The sequence below is a fragment of the Mixophyes fleayi genome, chromosome 7 (assembly GCF_038048845.1).
Source record: "Mixophyes fleayi isolate aMixFle1 chromosome 7, aMixFle1.hap1, whole genome shotgun sequence".
Classification (NCBI taxonomy): domain Eukaryota; kingdom Metazoa; phylum Chordata; class Amphibia; order Anura; family Limnodynastidae; genus Mixophyes; species Mixophyes fleayi.
Genome location: NC_134408.1, coordinates 64,716,812 through 64,735,286, shown reverse-complemented (window position 1 = coordinate 64,735,286; position 18,475 = coordinate 64,716,812). Strand labels below are relative to the sequence as shown.

General features: G+C 38.4%; 1 protein-coding gene across 3 annotated transcripts in view; it reads left to right on the top strand.

Moving 5' to 3' along the window:
- TMEFF2 (transmembrane protein with EGF like and two follistatin like domains 2) overlaps positions 1-18,475 on the top strand; it is a 656,761-nt gene that overhangs the window by 348,021 nt on the left and 290,265 nt on the right. For all 3 annotated transcript variants that reach the window (XM_075179936.1, XM_075179935.1, XM_075179937.1), the window contains exon 5: positions 4,206-4,302. In XM_075179936.1, coding sequence (XP_075036037.1) covers positions 4,206-4,302 — 97 coding nt within the window. The remainder of the gene's footprint in view (positions 1-4,205; positions 4,303-18,475) is intronic.

The following is an 18,475-nucleotide window of genomic DNA, read 5'->3' as shown; positions in this document are numbered from 1 at the left end:
CTTTTTTAAAGCTTACTTTATCCCTGATGATACTATTCACACTAATACACCCTTACAGCTTTCCCAATCTCCACTCTAAGCCAAACTCGCTCCTTTTGTTTCAGTTGTGCCCTCTTCCACTTATAATGTAAGGTCTTTAATGAGTAGAGTCCTCCATAACCTTTTTTTTCATGTCTGCATTTATTTTGTCTGCCTTGTATGTCCTAGTTTTATGTATGTCCTGTTTTCCCTACTGTACGGCGCTGTGGAGCCCTGTGGCACCTTACAAATCTACAATATTAATAATAATACAATAACAGATCACATTGCAAGTCTCTATCCTACCTCCTTCATCATCTTCTCACAAACGTAAAACAGTTAACTTTGTATAAAGGTAGTGAGAAATGAGTAGTGAAAAGGAGTATGAATACACGTCAAGAGGGATTCAGTTGCTTGTCTTATATAATGAAAGATCCGGCAGTAATCATTATCAGTTTTTCCCTTTGGCTTTTTAACGAGCCTTGTCTGTAGTAGTTGATAATGATAAATGCAATATCTTTGCTTTATGCACAATTCTAATTACAAATGAAAAAAATCAAGTGTGTATATTTATGTGTGTGTGTGTTCAAGGTGTATTTTTGCATTCAACTGTAAATGGGGCCCTGTAGTTTAAATATTGATAAATAGTAAATATATTTCATGGTAAAGAGTCCAGATCTTTATGAATAGACTCCTGGGTAGGACTCTTGCATAATGCACTATACAATTTTTATGTGTAAGTGCAATGTATATTTTGTTCGGATATTATCACATTAGCACCTGCCCTGATTTAAGTAGGACAGTTCTGATTTGCGAGTTCTGTCCTGCTACCCCAATAGAAAGTTGGGAGGCACGTCCCGTTTTGTAGAACTGGTGCCAGGTGCATGTGACAATAAATGAGTGTTGGGAGGGGTTGAGGGGCAGTCTAATGCCTTAGGTAAACCTAAGCACTAGGTAAACATTTGGATTATGGACATGCACCATCGGGCAATGATCACACCACCAGTGTGGCATGGCCATGCTCCTTGTCTTGATTCCCGGTGCACCAATGTTGGGAAGTATGTAATATATGTATCAAATGCTAAGCAGCTATGAGAAAGATGATATAGCAGCAACTGAAAAAATAATGTGCTGATTTAATCCACTTTCACAATTTCTGATCTTTATCATTTTAAAGATATACATCTCCTTGTTTGAATGACCTGAATTCCCCCTTTCATTTTCCTTGTTATTGTCTCTCCTTTTCCTCTAATTTATTCATTATTTGTGTGGTGTTTTGAGTTGTTTCTGGTTCTGAATAGTACACACATTTTTATGAGTATTTATCTATCAACGTCTGGCAATGTGCCTGCAAATTGCTGCAACACAAGTAAAAATGCAGTGAAATGCTTGGTATCCCTTTCCACTTGCCATATTCAATGTTATTGTTTATATTCAAATCTATGTTTAAAGTTGATGTTGGCCAAAACATTGAGTGAATACACCTTAAAGGTTTGATTGTGTCCACATCCTTAAGCCTCTCTATTTGACACAGCATTATTCATTATCAAATTTACATTTTAGATTGTGTATACAGATTGACTCACATAATATGAGGCATGGGCTTATTATGGAAAATGTACATATTTTGTGTTGCAGCTGCTTTGATAAATGTGGTGCAAGACTATAGTAATTATTCAAGCCAATTGACCGTTTTGATAACAAAGCCTTTACAGTAATCAGCTCTGTGTGGTTAAGATGGCTCAACCATTTTTATATACTATCCTTGTGTCAATAAAATTGACAAGAACAGGATGACAGAAACCCAATTTTACTAGCAAACAAGATAAACAGCTTTCTTAAAGCTGATGTGGACACTAGAGTACTAGGGTGTAAATCATAAAAAAAGCTGTAGTCAATAGGATTTACAGTTCAGACATCTATTTATTTTCCAAATGGAAACTAGTATGACACTGAATTGTTTAGTATACAATATATTATAATAAAGTGCAAAAACCTTCCTCACAGCGGATGTTCTCTATGAAAAGATAGGATGTCTAACATGTCTTGTAATAATAGATACTGGGTAAATACAATAGACTGTGATCGGTCATATTTTTATCAGTTTCATTTAGTTACAAAGTTCTTAATCCTGTAGTGAAAAATGAAAGTTTTGTGCATTTTGCACAACTAAATTTCATAAATTGCAAAACATTATGTAGCATTGTTTTATGTTGTCATATATATTTTAGTAATCATTTTAAATGTCACAGTTTTAAATCAAATGTAAATTAATAAGTTACATTTGTGTTTTAGATTGTGGAATGGCTTTCTTTATAACTGTCATCAAACATTTTATAAAATGATTTATGGTGTGCTAATATACTGTAAATGACTTATTCTGTAAAGGCCTATGAAACCCCAAGATATTCTTATATGAAATATAGTACCACTGTTTGGTTTCTGAATTTCCAATGTAAGGTTGTTAAAACTAAAGGCTGATGAAAAATTTAATCTCCTGTCCATTACAAACAGCAGCCATATTGACAATACATTTTATCGGTGTATCAGCAATAAAATAAAATCAAGGCATTGGCCAGAGTAAATGTTACCCATATCGTAAGATATGTTTTTCAGACTTACCAGTAGCAGTAGAGAAACAAAATAGAAATGCCCCCTAGGTTTTCTCTCAGATTCTGTCCATTTGGGACACCAACATTACAATTAGACTAGATATCATTATTTGCCAGAATGAAATATTAGCTTGATCTACGGTGAGTGAGATAGCATGCAGTGGTAAATTATAATAAATTAGTTATGAGCAATTAGTAACACATTATCAGGGATATGTGATGACCAATGAGCGCTCTCCTCTTTTCTGTTATTGACTGGAGAGAAAATATTTTCGAACTACTGTGTACCGGGAACATGTGTGTGAAGGAGCTATTGTAAACTACTCTTAAAAATATACAAATAGATGATAATTCTGTTCCGGCTGGAGCAGCTCTCTGATTGGCTGGAGTATAAACAATGGTAAACTGCAATTTACATGGTTCCTTTTTGTGATTGCCTACTTTTAATTAAATGTTAAACAATGTGATAAACCTCCCTATCTCATCAATTCTCAATCAAAACTTGTCATTTTTATTATTCACTCATCACTCTTCCCTTGTCACTTAACACTTATCTCTCATGGCTCGTCCCTCATCACTCATGACTCTTCAGTCACCACTCATGCCTTGTCACTCATGCCTCATAACTCGTCATTTTCACTAATTTCTCATCAGTAGACACTGACTACTCAGCCAAAGAAATGGCTGTAAAGGAATAAATTACTTCAGGTGGTGAATATTATCATTGCCAGATTATTCACATATATGTTAAATTTAGTAACTCCTGATCATCATCATCTATTGAATGCACAAATAATGTTGCTAACAATATATAATAAAGATTAATTATTTTTTTTTAATTTTTTTTTTCTCTTTGACATGTCTTTTACAAAGGTTTTTGTTTTCCCCATATTCTTTATTAGTTCTACAATAAGGTTAAGGATCGATTGACATATCCCTTTTATTAAAAACCTCTGAGTATTATATTTGTAAATAATTCTGAGAGAAAATGTTTCTTTTCCAAATAAATGAATTGTTCAGCATAAGAAAATCTGTTATTTATTTCCATTTTTAACAAATGGTTTTAATGCAAAGAATATCTTGCCTACCGAGCAATCCAAACTGTGAACAAAGTACATTTTAATCTATAGCTAAAGACGAATGAAAAAAAGTATGCATTCTTTAATAAAAATGTTTTAGTCAAATAAAAAGTCAAATCGAAAACTGTTAATTGCAGTTACAATAACTAATTAAATTGTTAAATGTAACAAATCATAAATATAATGTTTTTAAAAGTTCATAAAAGTAGTAGCCAGGTTCAGACTAGATTTCACGTTGCAGGATATCCTTGGCAGTTACCCATGGCTTATATCAGCAGTGTTGTTTGACTGTATTTGTGACCTTACACCAGTTCATAGAAGAATTAAATTAAATCATAAATATTGTATACTGTATTTAAATGTCAATTCAAAAATTGTGGCATCTGATCATGACCCACTTGGATATGCCAGAATTAAATATTGTTGTACACCACAATCATCCCAAAAATGGACTCGTAGTTACAATATTGATTATGTTGATGTTTGTATCTTACAGCAAATGAAGGCTCTGGGGAAACCAGTCAAAAGGAGACATCAACTTGTGACATTTGTCAGTTTGGAGCAGAGTGTGATGAAGATGCAGAGGATGTCTGGTAATATTTTCTGCAATTACTATCTCATATTTCTGTATTTCCACATCCTCTCTTAAATAAGACACATTATTCCTTGTTTGTCATGGTATGTTTCCCTGAGTTTAGCCGAATAGTAAGTTTTCAAACTATTTTTTTGATGACAGATTAATCCTGTATCACACCTCATACAATGAAAACAAATAAATTATGTAGGTGAATCATTAAATGGGATTTAATGTTTTCTCCTTCCATTTTTGTGACATGAAAAAATGCATTTGGTCTGACCCATGTCAAAGTTAAAATGCTAAAGTTCAATTATTTTTTTATTCTGTTGTCTAATTTCTATCAACCAAGTACAAATTTCAGTTGCAAACTGCAAATTCACTCGATTGGAACGCAGTTGATATCTATCTATCTATCTATCTATCTATCTATCTATAGACATACTAGCTGAAGTACCCAGCTTTGCCCGGGTTTAAATCTTGAAGTTATTAAGTTAGCAATGAGTTGGATGTTGCTGTAAACATTTTAAAAATAATTAGCAGCTAAAATGTCATCCAAATCCATCCAGAACAGACTCCCTGTGTCAAAGTTCTGCCCAGTGTACACCAACGGGAGGTCTGACTGGGACCCCAACCACTTCATTAAGATGGAAAATAATTAGAGAGTCGATCAGGTTTTTATTTCCATCCTGAGTGAGGAATGGGCATGTTTTACCTTTTATTTTGTGGAGAAGGAGTGACAAGAATGTGAAAGGCACTGGATGTAAGGGGTGAAGCGGTGACTGGAGGTCAAGAATAACACCGGATAGGATGTGTGAGGAACAGCAGAGAGAAGTTAAACAGAGAGTGAAGTTGTAGACTATGAGGGAGATTTGGGGAAGGGGTTTGGACAGGTTAAGTTTGAGGAATTGCTGGTGGCGATGGCAGAGACAAAATTGGACAAAAGGAATAATAAAGAAGGTGAGAGGTCAGTGGAGGAAAGAAAGATTTTGGGGTCGTCTGCTTAGGGATGAAGGCTGAAGGAACTTATGAGTTCCACCAAGAGAGGAGATGTAGATTTAGAAAACTAGAGGGTCAGGAACAATGCCTTAGGGAACACCGTTAGAGAGAGGAAGAAGAAGGAAGCATGAGACATAAGTAAAGACTCTGACAGAGCAATCTGAGAGATTGGAGGCAAAACAGGAGAGGATAATGCCACGAAGGCCAAAGGAGGAGGTGAGTGATTGGCAGTTATGAAAGTAGGAGAAATATCAAGCAGTATGAGAAGCAAAAACTAGATCCTTGGTCACTTTGATGAGGGCAGTTTCAATAGAGCGAAGAGGGTGGAAGCCTGACTAAAAGAGCAGAAATCAGAGAGTAGGAGGAGAGAGTCAAATGGCTGAAGACCAATTTTAGAAGCAAACTGAAGCAAAGAAATAAGGTCGTAGTTGGAGAGAGAAGAATGGCCAAGAGAGGGTTTGTTGAGATTAGGGGAAATAAGGGCACGTTTGATGGCAAAAGGAAAGACACTGGTGGAGAGGGAAAGTTTAAAGGTGTATCTTTTGTATTGAAATATGTGACCTAGACATTTTGGTGTAAGATTTGATCATTAGTTTGCAAAAGACAACACACATTTCAGTTTTATTAATGGGCTAATACATATGATTGTCCCATAATTTTTTATTCATGTTTTATATATTTTTTATCCTGGTCAATCATGATTTTATGTATTGACTTATTTTGAATGCTTTGAATTGGGCCACTGCTTATATCTAAGCTCCACTAATCTCAACAGTTGTCTCAATTAATTTGGCTACTTTATATAGATCTCTGGATGTTATCAGTCCATACTATATTTTCCACTGAAGAAATTGTAAGTAGTACAACAAAACAAATTAGGATGTTATAATTAATTTTATTCAACTCTCTATTACTCTATCACTTCACTGAATATTTATCCAAACACAGAACTGTTAACATATGAGGAGATATAGAACTCTGATTTGTGTCCAGTTGTAATAGGGGCACTGGGGACAGCTATTGGAGTCTTATATCCCAGTGCAGCTTTGGTGTTGATTTGTCTCCCTTGCCTGCATAATGGAGTGTTGATATTGGGGGTGATACCCTGCATTAACCATCTATTGGTTTCCATCTCACATGTGAGGATTCACGCAAGTGTTTGGTTTTTTTGTCCATTTAATATTTTTGTACATGTCTTTGTACAATAGAGCGAAGAGGGAGGCCGGCTGCTCTGATTGCAGCCGGCCAGCAAGCTCTCCCTGCCTGTCTCTGCGAACGGGCCTACACATAGTGTGCAGCCGCCGGCAGCAAGCCCCTGCATTCGCTCTTGCAATCGATCCCCTTTCCCCCCCTGCTGCCACTGTACCACCCCCCCACCCCCGGAACCCCCCACTACCACTGTATAAGACGCACACAGTTTTTAGAATTTTAGAAGTTTTAGAAGTTTTTAAATTTAGACCCCAAATTTTTGGGAAAAAGGTGCGTCTTATACATGGGGATATATTGTACATCTTTATTGAGAACTAAAAGTCTTTATTTTGGAGTTAGCAAAATATATTTCTTCAGGTTTTTTTTATGGTAGAAGCAATGATAGGCAACACAAAAGGTGAAGTTAAAAGATGGAAAATTACAAGATTTGTGAAGGTTTAGGAGAAGCTAGGGAAGACTGTTATTATAAAAATAGCCTACAAATCAAACATGTCACACGCCGCTCACCCACGGCTAGCACCTGGTAACCTAAGTATCATTCTTTCTACATTCCCTGCTTCTGCCCAGGCTGTCAGCCCCATAATCGGCTCTGAACATGCGCAGATGCTCATCTCACCTGTGTTCACCTGTCCCGCTCATCCATTGGTTACCTCTTGTTTATAAGGCTCCTCCCAGCTCCTCTTAGCGCTGGTTCTTCTCTTCAGACTCCTGGCCTGGAAGCAGCTCATGCACTCTGCTGCAATCACCTATTACCTGCTTCACTCGTTAGTGGTCACTACTGCAGATCATCGCTATCATCTCTCCAAGTGAGCTGCTGCAAATCACCTATTATCTCTCTGTGGACTATCACTGAGCATCACTCAGTACTCCTACTCATTTGTGTCTATCTAGTGCCTACATTCTTCTCTTTACTCGGTTCTCTATCACTGCTCACTGGGAATTCCCCTAGAGGGCCGCGACCTGCTGGGTGGAATCTGCCAAGCCAAAATTCCCTTGCAGGTACATTTGGTGATAACCTTCCACTTTGTTAGACTCCGCGCCTCTGGGTGATGTACCATCAATCCCAGGCAGAACGGAAGGATCCCACTCATCCTAGTGAATCCCGACACAACAATACCTATTGTAAAAGGAAATAAGATTATATTCATTTTGTTATTTTACACTTGATACTTCTATCCAGGGGCGGTGCAAGGGTTCTCGGCGCCCTAGGCAAGCCGCCCCCGCCCGCACCCCCCGAACACACTAAATTAAAAAAAAAATAGATTTCACTTACCTTATCTTCCTCTAGCTGCTCCTCGCGATGCATGCTGAGAGGGGAGAGGAGGGGGGAATAACTTTATTCACACTGTCTGTCAGTGACAGACAGTGTGATACCTCAGAGGCGCCGGACAGACTATCACATGATCACTGACTGACGTCAGTGATCATGCGGACATTAAAAAACAGCGGCGGCCGCCCCGCCGCCGCTGCTGTGCATCTCTCTCGTGCCGCTGAACCGCTGACTAGATTAGAAAATCTAGTCAGCGGCGCCCTGCAGGTCCCGGCGCCCTAGGCAACTGCCTAAGGTTGCCTAATGGGAGCGCCGGGCCTGCTTCTATCCGCTTTCTAGAATACCCTGTTGTGTACTCACAACTTTTACTTCTGTTTGTGCCATTTACACTATGTCTACTCCAGTCCTTTTTATTAGTTAAGTAACATACAACCACACTGAAGAGTCCCTTTATAAAGATTATACTAAACTGTACTTGCTATATATAACCCATAATCGCAGTGCAGTATTCCATGCATTCATGAGTGTGTATTGTGGTGTCAATGACACACATGAATACACTCCACTTCACTTGTAAACACTGGCCAATGACCCCACAGTACATGTTGACACACACAAACCTATGTAGTGGAGGGCAGGTAATGGCTTGAGTAGGATCATAATCACTCCCTTACACCTAGCAATGTATTGCCCACAATATAATGCATAGAATATTTTCCTAATAGTGCTACAGCCATCTCCCAATCCTCCTCTCAAAAAGTTATTGTATTGGTCACCTGATGACACCAGTGGCTCACAAAAATCAGGGTGAAAACAGTTCAGGGCAGCCAGCAAAGATCAGAGGCAAAGCAAAGGATAGTAACTGGAAATCCGATAGTCCATAGCATGGAGGTTTAACCATGGGTGTTACTAAGAAGACTCAAGAATTGTGCCTTACATCCACTTTATTAGGGGAGAAACAACAAAGATCAATATCTTTTCAATCATCTATACAATGTTTTCAGTTGTTTTGTTGCAAAAAGACTGTTTTACCCTAACTACAAATAGTAATCTTATATAATAACTCCATCCACAGCTAGGGAATATTTTTCAGTTGGATTTAGGTAGCACAAAATAAATGAATAAAGATCTATTTATTGTTACTCCATTGATCCTCCATTTCAGTTTGCCCACTGATATTTTCAAATTCTCAGTTTAAGCTTCATTGACAAATCCCCTGACGCATGAGTTTTTACCATTACATACAACGACTTGACAAAATAAAGGCGGTAAGTATTTTTTTTATTTTAGTTATACTGCCCTTGCTGGAAGACACTTTGTACAAAGCTGAAATTTTTATTCAGGGGTAAAGAACTCATCAGTGATTATCATAAATTACTTGCCCACCAAGTTAGGATAGGATTCGCCTTAATAAACAGAAAATGATAGCAATCCTTCAAAGCACTGCATCCTGCAAATCCGGAGAGGAGAAAGATGTGGACTGTGGCTTTAAATGTAGCTGTGTTGTCATGACAACCTAGTTAGAAAAGGTCAGAAAGTATAGAATTGGATTACGTTTTTTAAATGTTTTTAATAAAAGTGATCTATTCTTCATGCCTGGTTCTTTTATAGCCAAAGGGTATATGCTGGCCACATTACCCATCCTGCATTGTGTACAAGATAGCCTACTTAATTTTGGTTTAATGTAATGTAAATATATGTGGCTTAATGTAAAAATAAATAAGTAAATAAATACAAAATAAATAAGCGATGAGTGTTAGCTTTGAATAATGTTAATTTTTAACAGCAGTGATTTCTATTACATTATGTGGCTAGAAAGGGCTACGTTTTATATGATTTATATAATACGATTGGAAAATTAAACAATCAACCTGAGTGATACATAGTTCCCTGGTGCTACATAAAATATTTTATATTCTGTTAAGATGCAGTGTAACCTGTTTATTGAACATAAACTAGTACAAATGATTACAGAATTAGTAGAGATGTGTAGCAAGCATTGGCTTTATCATTTTCATAAATAGAATTCTTCAAAACTGAGTTTTAGTATCAGTCTGAGAGTGAGTTGCGGATGTCATGCGGCTAGTGCAAATATCCATGCAGATGATAACGATCATAAGCATGGATCTTTCCAGTTGCTTAAGAATGTGGAATAAATAAATAAATAAAAGCCCCTTCAAAGCAAATTGTTGCCAGCAGAAAAGCTCATACCTTGGCTGGTAGTGGCAAAATCAAGGGTACAAACAGCATGGGATCCCCACAAAAAAGCTGTTATCAGGACTATTCTATGACAGACTGGGCTAGAGACACAATAGTAGGGAAACTCGCAGTCCGTAATGTCCACCAGCACTAACCTGTTTAATGTCCACCAGCACTAACCTGTGTAATGTCCACCAGCACTAACCTGTTTAATGTCCACCAGCACTAACCTGTTTAATGTCCACTAACTCTAACATGTATAATCTCCACCAGCATTAACCTGTTTAATGTCCACCAGCACTAACCTGTTTAATGTCCACCAGCACTAACCTGTTTAATGTCCACTAACTCTAACATGTATAATCTCCACCAGCACTAACCTGTTTAATGTCCACCAGCACTAACCTGTTTAATGTCCACCAGCACTAACCTGTTTAATGTCCACCAGCACTAACCTGTTTAATGTCCACTAACTCTAACATGTATAATCTCCACCAGCACTAACCTGTTTAATGTCCACCAGCACTAACCTGTTTAATGTCCACCAGCACTAACCTGTTTAATGTCCACCAGCACTAACCTGTTTAATGTCCGCTAACTCTAGCCTGTGTAATGTCCACCAGCACCAACCTGTTTAATGTCCACCAGCTCTAGCCTGTGGAATGTCCACCAGCACTAACCTGTTTAATGTCCACCAGCTCTTGCCTGTTTAATGTCCACCACCAGCTCTTGAGTTATGGTGCTGAGTTACCTGGGAGAATAGGGCCCAAATAAAATTAGGACTCATCCCACACCCCTGAATTGGTAATAAAATGGTTGAAAATTGCTAAAACTATTTTACTGGTGAACTACAGGTCCCAGCAAGGCCTATCATATGTAAAGTGTTTGAGCATGCTGGCGCATGTAGAAATACCATGTTATCCTTAAATAAATAAACAATCAATCATCTAATACCACTATTCAAAGATCTGGAGATAAAGGGCTCTTAATTAAGGCATTAATATTACACATCCAATGCACTTTATTAATGCCTAGTAAACATGGTTTAATGCTGATAATCTAAAAAATTACATAAGTGAATGGACTTGTACACTCTCTGACAAATGTTCACTTTGCCTTAAGCATTCAGAAATATTAACGCTTGATACAATATAATGTAGTAATATGAGAATGCTCATTAAGTACATAGTACATGATGCTGCAGGGAAGCTTTGAGACAACTTTGAATGGCCTGTTAGTTTTGTCAATGCTTTTAACAGGTGTTTTTCAGCGCTCATGTGACACTTTAAAGTAACGTTTCAAAAAGAAAAGAGGGAACTATTATTTAAAGTGAAACTGTAGTCAACTAATTCAGAAATGCATAAAGGTTCTTGTAAGGAAAATAATGTTATTTTATCCTAGTATAAGTTATTGAAAAACACATGGATGATGTGACATGATGGATCTGACAGCCATCATTTTCCCCATCTGTCATTTTAAGCACTTAGAATGAAAGTTGCTTGTGCTTAGTTGAACATTGAGTTGTTTTAATTTATTAACCTAATTTGTTACATAATCTAAGTGTGTATAAAAACCTGTAAGATGGACTTAAGTTAACCATATTATTCTTAAATAAAGCCAGATGGGTTACATGTATTCATCTGAACATCATATCGGATTACAACATAGTAGATGTACTGTTTCCTGATCTAGGCATCACCCCCCCCTCTTACAGACAGGAAGCTGAAAGCAGCTGGAGCCCCTCTGACATCACAAATGGCTGAAAGGGGTTAAAACAGGGATACTCTCTTACTTAACCAGGATTAAGTCAATCAGCAACTAGTTGAAGCAGCTATTGTTCTCCCTGGAACTGTATCAGGCTCCTAGGGCTAGATTTACTAAGCTGCTGGTTGGAAAAAGTGGGGTTGTTGCCTATAGCAACCAATCAGATTCTAGCTATCATTTTGTAGAAGGTACTAAATAAATGCAGGGCTGCTCCCCTGCTGTGGAACGATCTTCACTTCCATCAGGTTAGCATCTACTCTCAAAGGCTTCAAGCGTGCCCTTTAGACTCATTTCTTTATTCAAGTCTATCAGTCCTCCTAACTTTCTTGTCCTGGCTCTCTCCCCTAGTTAGTACCAACCTTTATGTGTCTCCCCCTCCCTTTAGGTTGTTAGCTCTCATGAGCAGGGCCCTCTTTCCTTGTGTGCTCCTTCTACTGTTCCTTCACCTTCTGTACCTCTTGGCCTGCTTCGCTAGCCCTGTTTTCCCTATTTTATTAATCTTCGGCCTTCTTCTTGCTGATTTCTACTATCCCTTTCACTATCTGTCAGATATAATCTGATTTGCTTTACCCTGTCACCTGTGTTTGTATATATTTGTGTATCATGTTGTGTCTTGGTTCTGTTTTCTGTATATGTAATATACGGCGCTGCGGACCCTTTGTGGCGCCTTATAAGTCAAAGATAATAATAATAATAATAATAATATATATAAGCTATTGTTTGCAGTTAGCTGTAATAAAGATACTGTTGTATCCACACCTTTTCCTTGCCTGTGTCATTCTGAACCCCTTGATACCAGGACTTTCTTCTGGGTTCCTACCCTAACATCCTGATATCATCACAGATGAAATCAAAATTATTTGTACATTTTCCTAATATTTACACAAGCATATCCTCAGATGGGAAGCAGACAATTTCACCCCAGAAAACAGGACACCGATAGTTACATTAAATGATCTACTTTAATGAGGTATCTTACTAATATTTGCAAGAATACAACTTAGTTGTCCTGGGATATATGTTTTTTTGAAACATGGTTGCTAGCTTTATTAATAATAATAATAATAATAATAATAATAATAATAATAATAATAATAATACAGGTGCCCATGGCAAATAATAATGATTAATCTCTTTTTCTTGTATGCATACTGTAGATTCGCCCTGAGTGTAGAGTATGCATGAGCAAATAGATACTTTTGTGTATTTGATACATTATTGTTGTGGTTGCAAGTGGCCCCTATAAACAATTTCATTAAAATCTTCATTTCTTTTACATCTTTTTTCTGTTAAATAATAAATCAATTAAAACAGTTAATTGTTGATTAATGCAGTGAAACTGTCTAAAGGTGCTTTGCATGCCCTTTTTGCCTATCATTTGCCTATCAGTTAGAAGTTTGCAACAATATTACTATGAAACGAACGATATATGAAATGGGCTAGTATACGTATGAGAAGGGTAGGCTCTAGTAAAGAGGTGGGATTTCCGAGAGTGTTTAAATGCTGGGGGAGAGTGTGATAACACATGGTAAGGCTATCCATAGGTAGTTAGCAACATGATAGAAGTTTTGTAGCAGAAAGTGAGAGGTGGTCATCAGGTAAGATATGGATTTAAGAGGATGCGAACGAATATTTAAAATGAGGCTTAAGTATATGAAAGAGTGGTATTGATGGCCAGTAGAATAAAGAGTATGCAGGAAATGGTGATTAACAGTTTTGAAAGTGACAAAGATGTACATCAGTATGGAGAAGTGACCCTTACACTTTTCTGTATGTAGATAATTGATAACTTTTATGAGTGCAGTCTTTGTAGAATGTTAGAGGTAGAAGCCTGAATGCAGAAGAAGAGAGTGAGAAAAATTGAAATAGCTGAACACGAGCTATCTATGATAGTCCATATGTCTTTAATACTGCTTTTTTCACATTTGACCACGCAATTTTGCATGATTTGCTGGCAGAATTTGGACTTACACATTAGAATGAATTAACTGTAGTCATTCCAGCTCTATTCATTGATTCAAAACAGAAAAAGGAGTTGTGCTCTACTCCTAATGTTGCAAGAGCAGCATTAACACAGGGCATCCCTCCCTATATACTGAAATTCATTGAAAAGTTAAGCGCTCATTGCCTGGTATATAAATCCCGATCTAATGTACTAGTGATTTGTTCTAATTTGTGCTGGTATAACTGCAGATAAAACTGCATCTCACCTATGTATTACTTTGCACTTGTGAAGTCATTATACCAATGTTTAAAATAGATATAAACACAATTTAACAAACCATATACAGATATACAATCATATAAACAGTTGGATCTAATCATCCAAATGATAAATTGTCCAATATAATTGGAGACCAATGTGACACTACACATGTATAGCTCAACTAAACTATTTTCTACAGGTGGTAGCAAATGGCGTGATTCTATATAAGTTCAAAAGACCCACATCCAGATCTCCAGATAAACATTCATATGTTGAGGTTGTGAGTATCAGAGTGTAATAACTGGATAATCCAAATATAGCACAGTCAATGCTGATTTAACGGATATTGTTCCTGGCTTGCAGGTCCAATGGGTGGGAAAAGTTTCTAAGATGACTGGAGCAGAATCATTGAGAGAAATAGTAGCATAGGTCGCAATGCCTGCACTGTGAGGCCCAATAAAAGCCAGATATTACTTGCTGTTGATGCCCACTCTGGGGAAATGACAAGTGTACGGTATGCAGACTTTGGAGTTACTTCTTGTGACCTGTGCTGACGGGTACTAAGGAGGAAGGTGCCTGCGTTCCACCGTGAACCGCACTCGTCATTTCCGGTTACCGTGTTGAATGAATGAATGAAATGTGGGCATGTCCCAATGTGTTTCGTCCTATGGACTTTCTCAAGGGCAAATAGAATCGTGGATCTGATGTACCTATATATAATGTTCCCATTTGCCACTCTGCCACCTGATTGGCTATTATAATTCTCTGCATATGGTGCAGCTTACTATACTGATCGCCACAGCTGTTATGTATAATCCATCCATATCCTCTGATAGCGGGTATGGCACAGATGAATAATATAATAAGTGGCAATATACATAAATTTAAATTCCAATACCCATATGAATCCTTAGTCAAATATTTCTGATAATATAGATATAGCATACCTGCTGCAAGATCTAGCATATATAACAATAATGACATTTGTGTATAAACATTTGACAATCACAATAAACATACTGGTGGATCATTCCTACATACCTATGATCTATATATAAACACATTGTTGTATGCGAGATAATGTCCAGATAGGTATAGCCTCCCTAGCATAACATTCTAACAAAATCAATGACACAGATGGAGTCCATAACTATCTCATTATTATATGTATGTGTATAAACACATATATACATATATAAAGCACACATACACATATGCATATGTGCAACCATATGGCAATACTGCCCATCCTCTTGATGGGGATCCCTGATGACTCACAATATAATGGGGTCTAATCATCATCGGGATACTATCGAGATAGACACAGTACCCACCTTTACATGATCAGACCAGCACGCAGGAGGGACAGTATTCCTACCGTACTAGGTGTTCTCGGGTAGTCCCCTAACCCATTACTTACCTAGCTCCACCTTGCTTGGCTTCCAAGATTGGGTGGGTTTGGGCATAGCCAAGGTGGTATGATTGTAGATCACATGTCTCTCCTGCAACTGGACTCATGGCGACCAAATAAACGGTGAGAAATTGTGCCTGATGATACTAACATCGACCCCTATTAACCAATACCGTCAGATCTAAGGCATTAGTATATGGATAAATCAAATTCAACATTGAGTCCTTTGGGTATTAAGGTCTTGAGGTTGTAAATGGCCCTAGTCTCCTGCCTACTCAGTTTTGTTATTAGGTTCCCTCCTCTCCAGTTTTTAGTAATTACCTTGATACCAAGAAATGAGGCTCTCATATACGTACAATTATGGGTTTCTTTAAAGTGTTTTGACAAATGATGATTGTCAAATCCTATTCTTAGGTTCCTCAGATGATCTCTTACTCAGGTTTTGAGTGTCTTTATCGTCCTGCCGATATACTGCTTTCCGCATTGACATTATATTAGATATATAACATTCATGCTATTGCATGTAATGAAGTCATGAATTTTGAAAATCTGCTCACTTGTTGTGTATTGATATTCCATTACTGGTTTTGTGTTTTACATCCTAACGCTACACAATTGGAACAGAAACGGAAATAAAAGAATCCTCTCCTAGGTGTTCTCTCTTCCAACCAACTATATTTGTTCGAAAATGCTTTATTGGGCATATGATTGGATGTCAGAGTCTTTTTTTTTTTTTTTTTAACTCTTTATTTTTGACAACAATACAAATATTGCAAAATAATTGGGAAACAGGGAAGGGAGGATAAGAAAAAAAAAATTCCAAGAATATACAATATAGAACAGAGTCTGAGAGTACAGGCAAGTTTATCCTTAGCTGCGTTCTTAATTGCACACTTTCTTTCCCTTAATTCCCTAGAATCTCTTTTTGTTGTTGTTTTATTTTAATTTTATTTTTTGGTTAAGATATAGGAGGGGGAGAGAGGAGGAGAAAGAGAGAGAGAAGGAATGAAGAAGAGGAGGGAGAGAGAAGAGAAAGAAGAAAGGTTCAATGGAATCCCCAAGGAGGGGGCGACCCGCGCAACCCACCTTCAGGGGGCAGCGTGTCTCAAAAGAGATGCTAGTGGATAGGATGAGGAAAGAGTTGGTGTCCACCTTCATGGTGAACTGGGGATAAATTAGTAACAAAGAAAGACCAAATCTAGAGGGGGCGATGATACAGGGGGCTAAAAGAACGAAATGAGGAGGAGAAACAAGTTACTGAATGGCAGGCATAGGGGACTGTTGAAAGGAGTACCATGGATCCCAAGTTTTGTGAAAATTGTTGACTTTATCATGTAGAAGGCTTGTAATGTATTCCATTGAGGCTATGTTCCATACTTGGGAGGTTATGCTATGAAGGTTCGGAAGGCAGGATGACTTCCAGTTCTTAGCTATTTGGAGGCGTGTTGCGGCACATATACTTTGTGCCAGCTTATTGCTGAACTTATTAAGTGATTTGTCTCGAGAGCATAGTAGCATAACCAATGGGTCCGGGGAAACCCCGACCTTCAGAATTTTAGAGATAAAGTCGGAAACCTGCGCCCATAAATTGGATATAAAAGGGCAAGTCCACCAAATGTGATAAAAAGATCCCACCCCGCCACATGATCTCCAGCATAAGTCTGACGTACCTGGGTAAATCTTGTGAAGTCTCGTGGGTACCAGGTACCATCTTGTGTAGACCTTAAATGTGTTTTCTTTGATCGACATGTTAATGGATACCTTGGAGATCCTGGTTCTGAGCCGGGACCATCCCTCCTGATCCAGAGTTTTGCCAATGTCCCGTTCCCAGGCGGTCTCGAACAGTTCGATGGGACTGCTTTCTGGTTTTAGATATACATGATATATCAGGGAAATCAGTCCCTGAGCTCCAACTCGGTTAGTACAGCATCTCTCAAAGGGCGTGGGGCTACATAGTTTGGAAGATCTGCAGTTTGACTGTATAAAGCTTCTTATTTGAATGTAAGCAAAAAACAAGGATCCGAGAAGGATTGGGGGGCATATGTCCCTAAAATATGGGTGAATTGAATAATCCCCACTTTTTGCCAGGGTGCAGCATAGGATTTGGTATTCCCGGGGGGGAAATCTGGGTTGTGCCAGAGTGGCATGAGAGGGGAGGGAAATGAGGTGAGTTTCCATCTCCTGTGTAGTTTATCCCATAGATCAAGTGTAAACTGTAAGGTGAGGTGAGAATAAGCCGAGGCTGGTCTCTGACTGCGGGGAAGCCAGGGGAGGAAGCTGAGAGTGTGTTCTGATGTGAGTGCATTTTCGAGGTCGACCCATCTCTTGAGCCCCGGGGGCGTCTGCCAAGAGACTATATGGCTTAGGTTGACCGCGTGGTAATATTGATCAAAAAGCGGTAATCCACATCCTCCCGATTGGGTGTTTGGCTAGACAGGATCTTTTGAGTCTCGATTTTTTCCCCTGCCAAATAAATCTGCTACACAATAGCTGGAGATTCGCTAAATATGCCCCTGGGACTGGTATAGGTAATGTCTGGAACAGATACAGAATTCGGGGTAAGACGTTCATTTTTATTACATTTATTCTGCCAAACCAGGAGATGAACAACGGGTCCCATCTTGTGAGGTCGCCTTTAATGGAGTTTAGAAGGGGGGTATAGTTAGCGTTAAACAGTTGACTGTATTCTTTGGTTATCTGGACCCCGAGATAGCGAACCGCTTTAGGACGCCATTGGAAGTTAAATGACGACTCTAGGATACGTTTTACCGTGTCAGACGTTTGGAGCGAAAGAGCCTCAGATTTGGAATTGTTTATTTTATAATCTGACAGGGTAAATTTGGGAGCGAAATTAGGGGGTTGGAAAGTGTCAGAAAGACATCGTCAGCAAATAGTGAGATTTTGAAGTGTCGGGGGCCGATTTGAATCCCAGAGATGTCTGGGTTTGGTCTTATGGCAGCAGCTAAGGGTTCGATACATAGTGCGTACAGTAGGGGTGACAAAGGGCATCCTTGTCTTGTGCCATTACCCAGGGAGAAGGAGGGGGACAGTAATCCATTTGTCAAGACTGACGAGGACGGGCGGTGGTATAGGGCTTGGATGGCCGACATGAATTCCCCCCTCAGACCAAATTG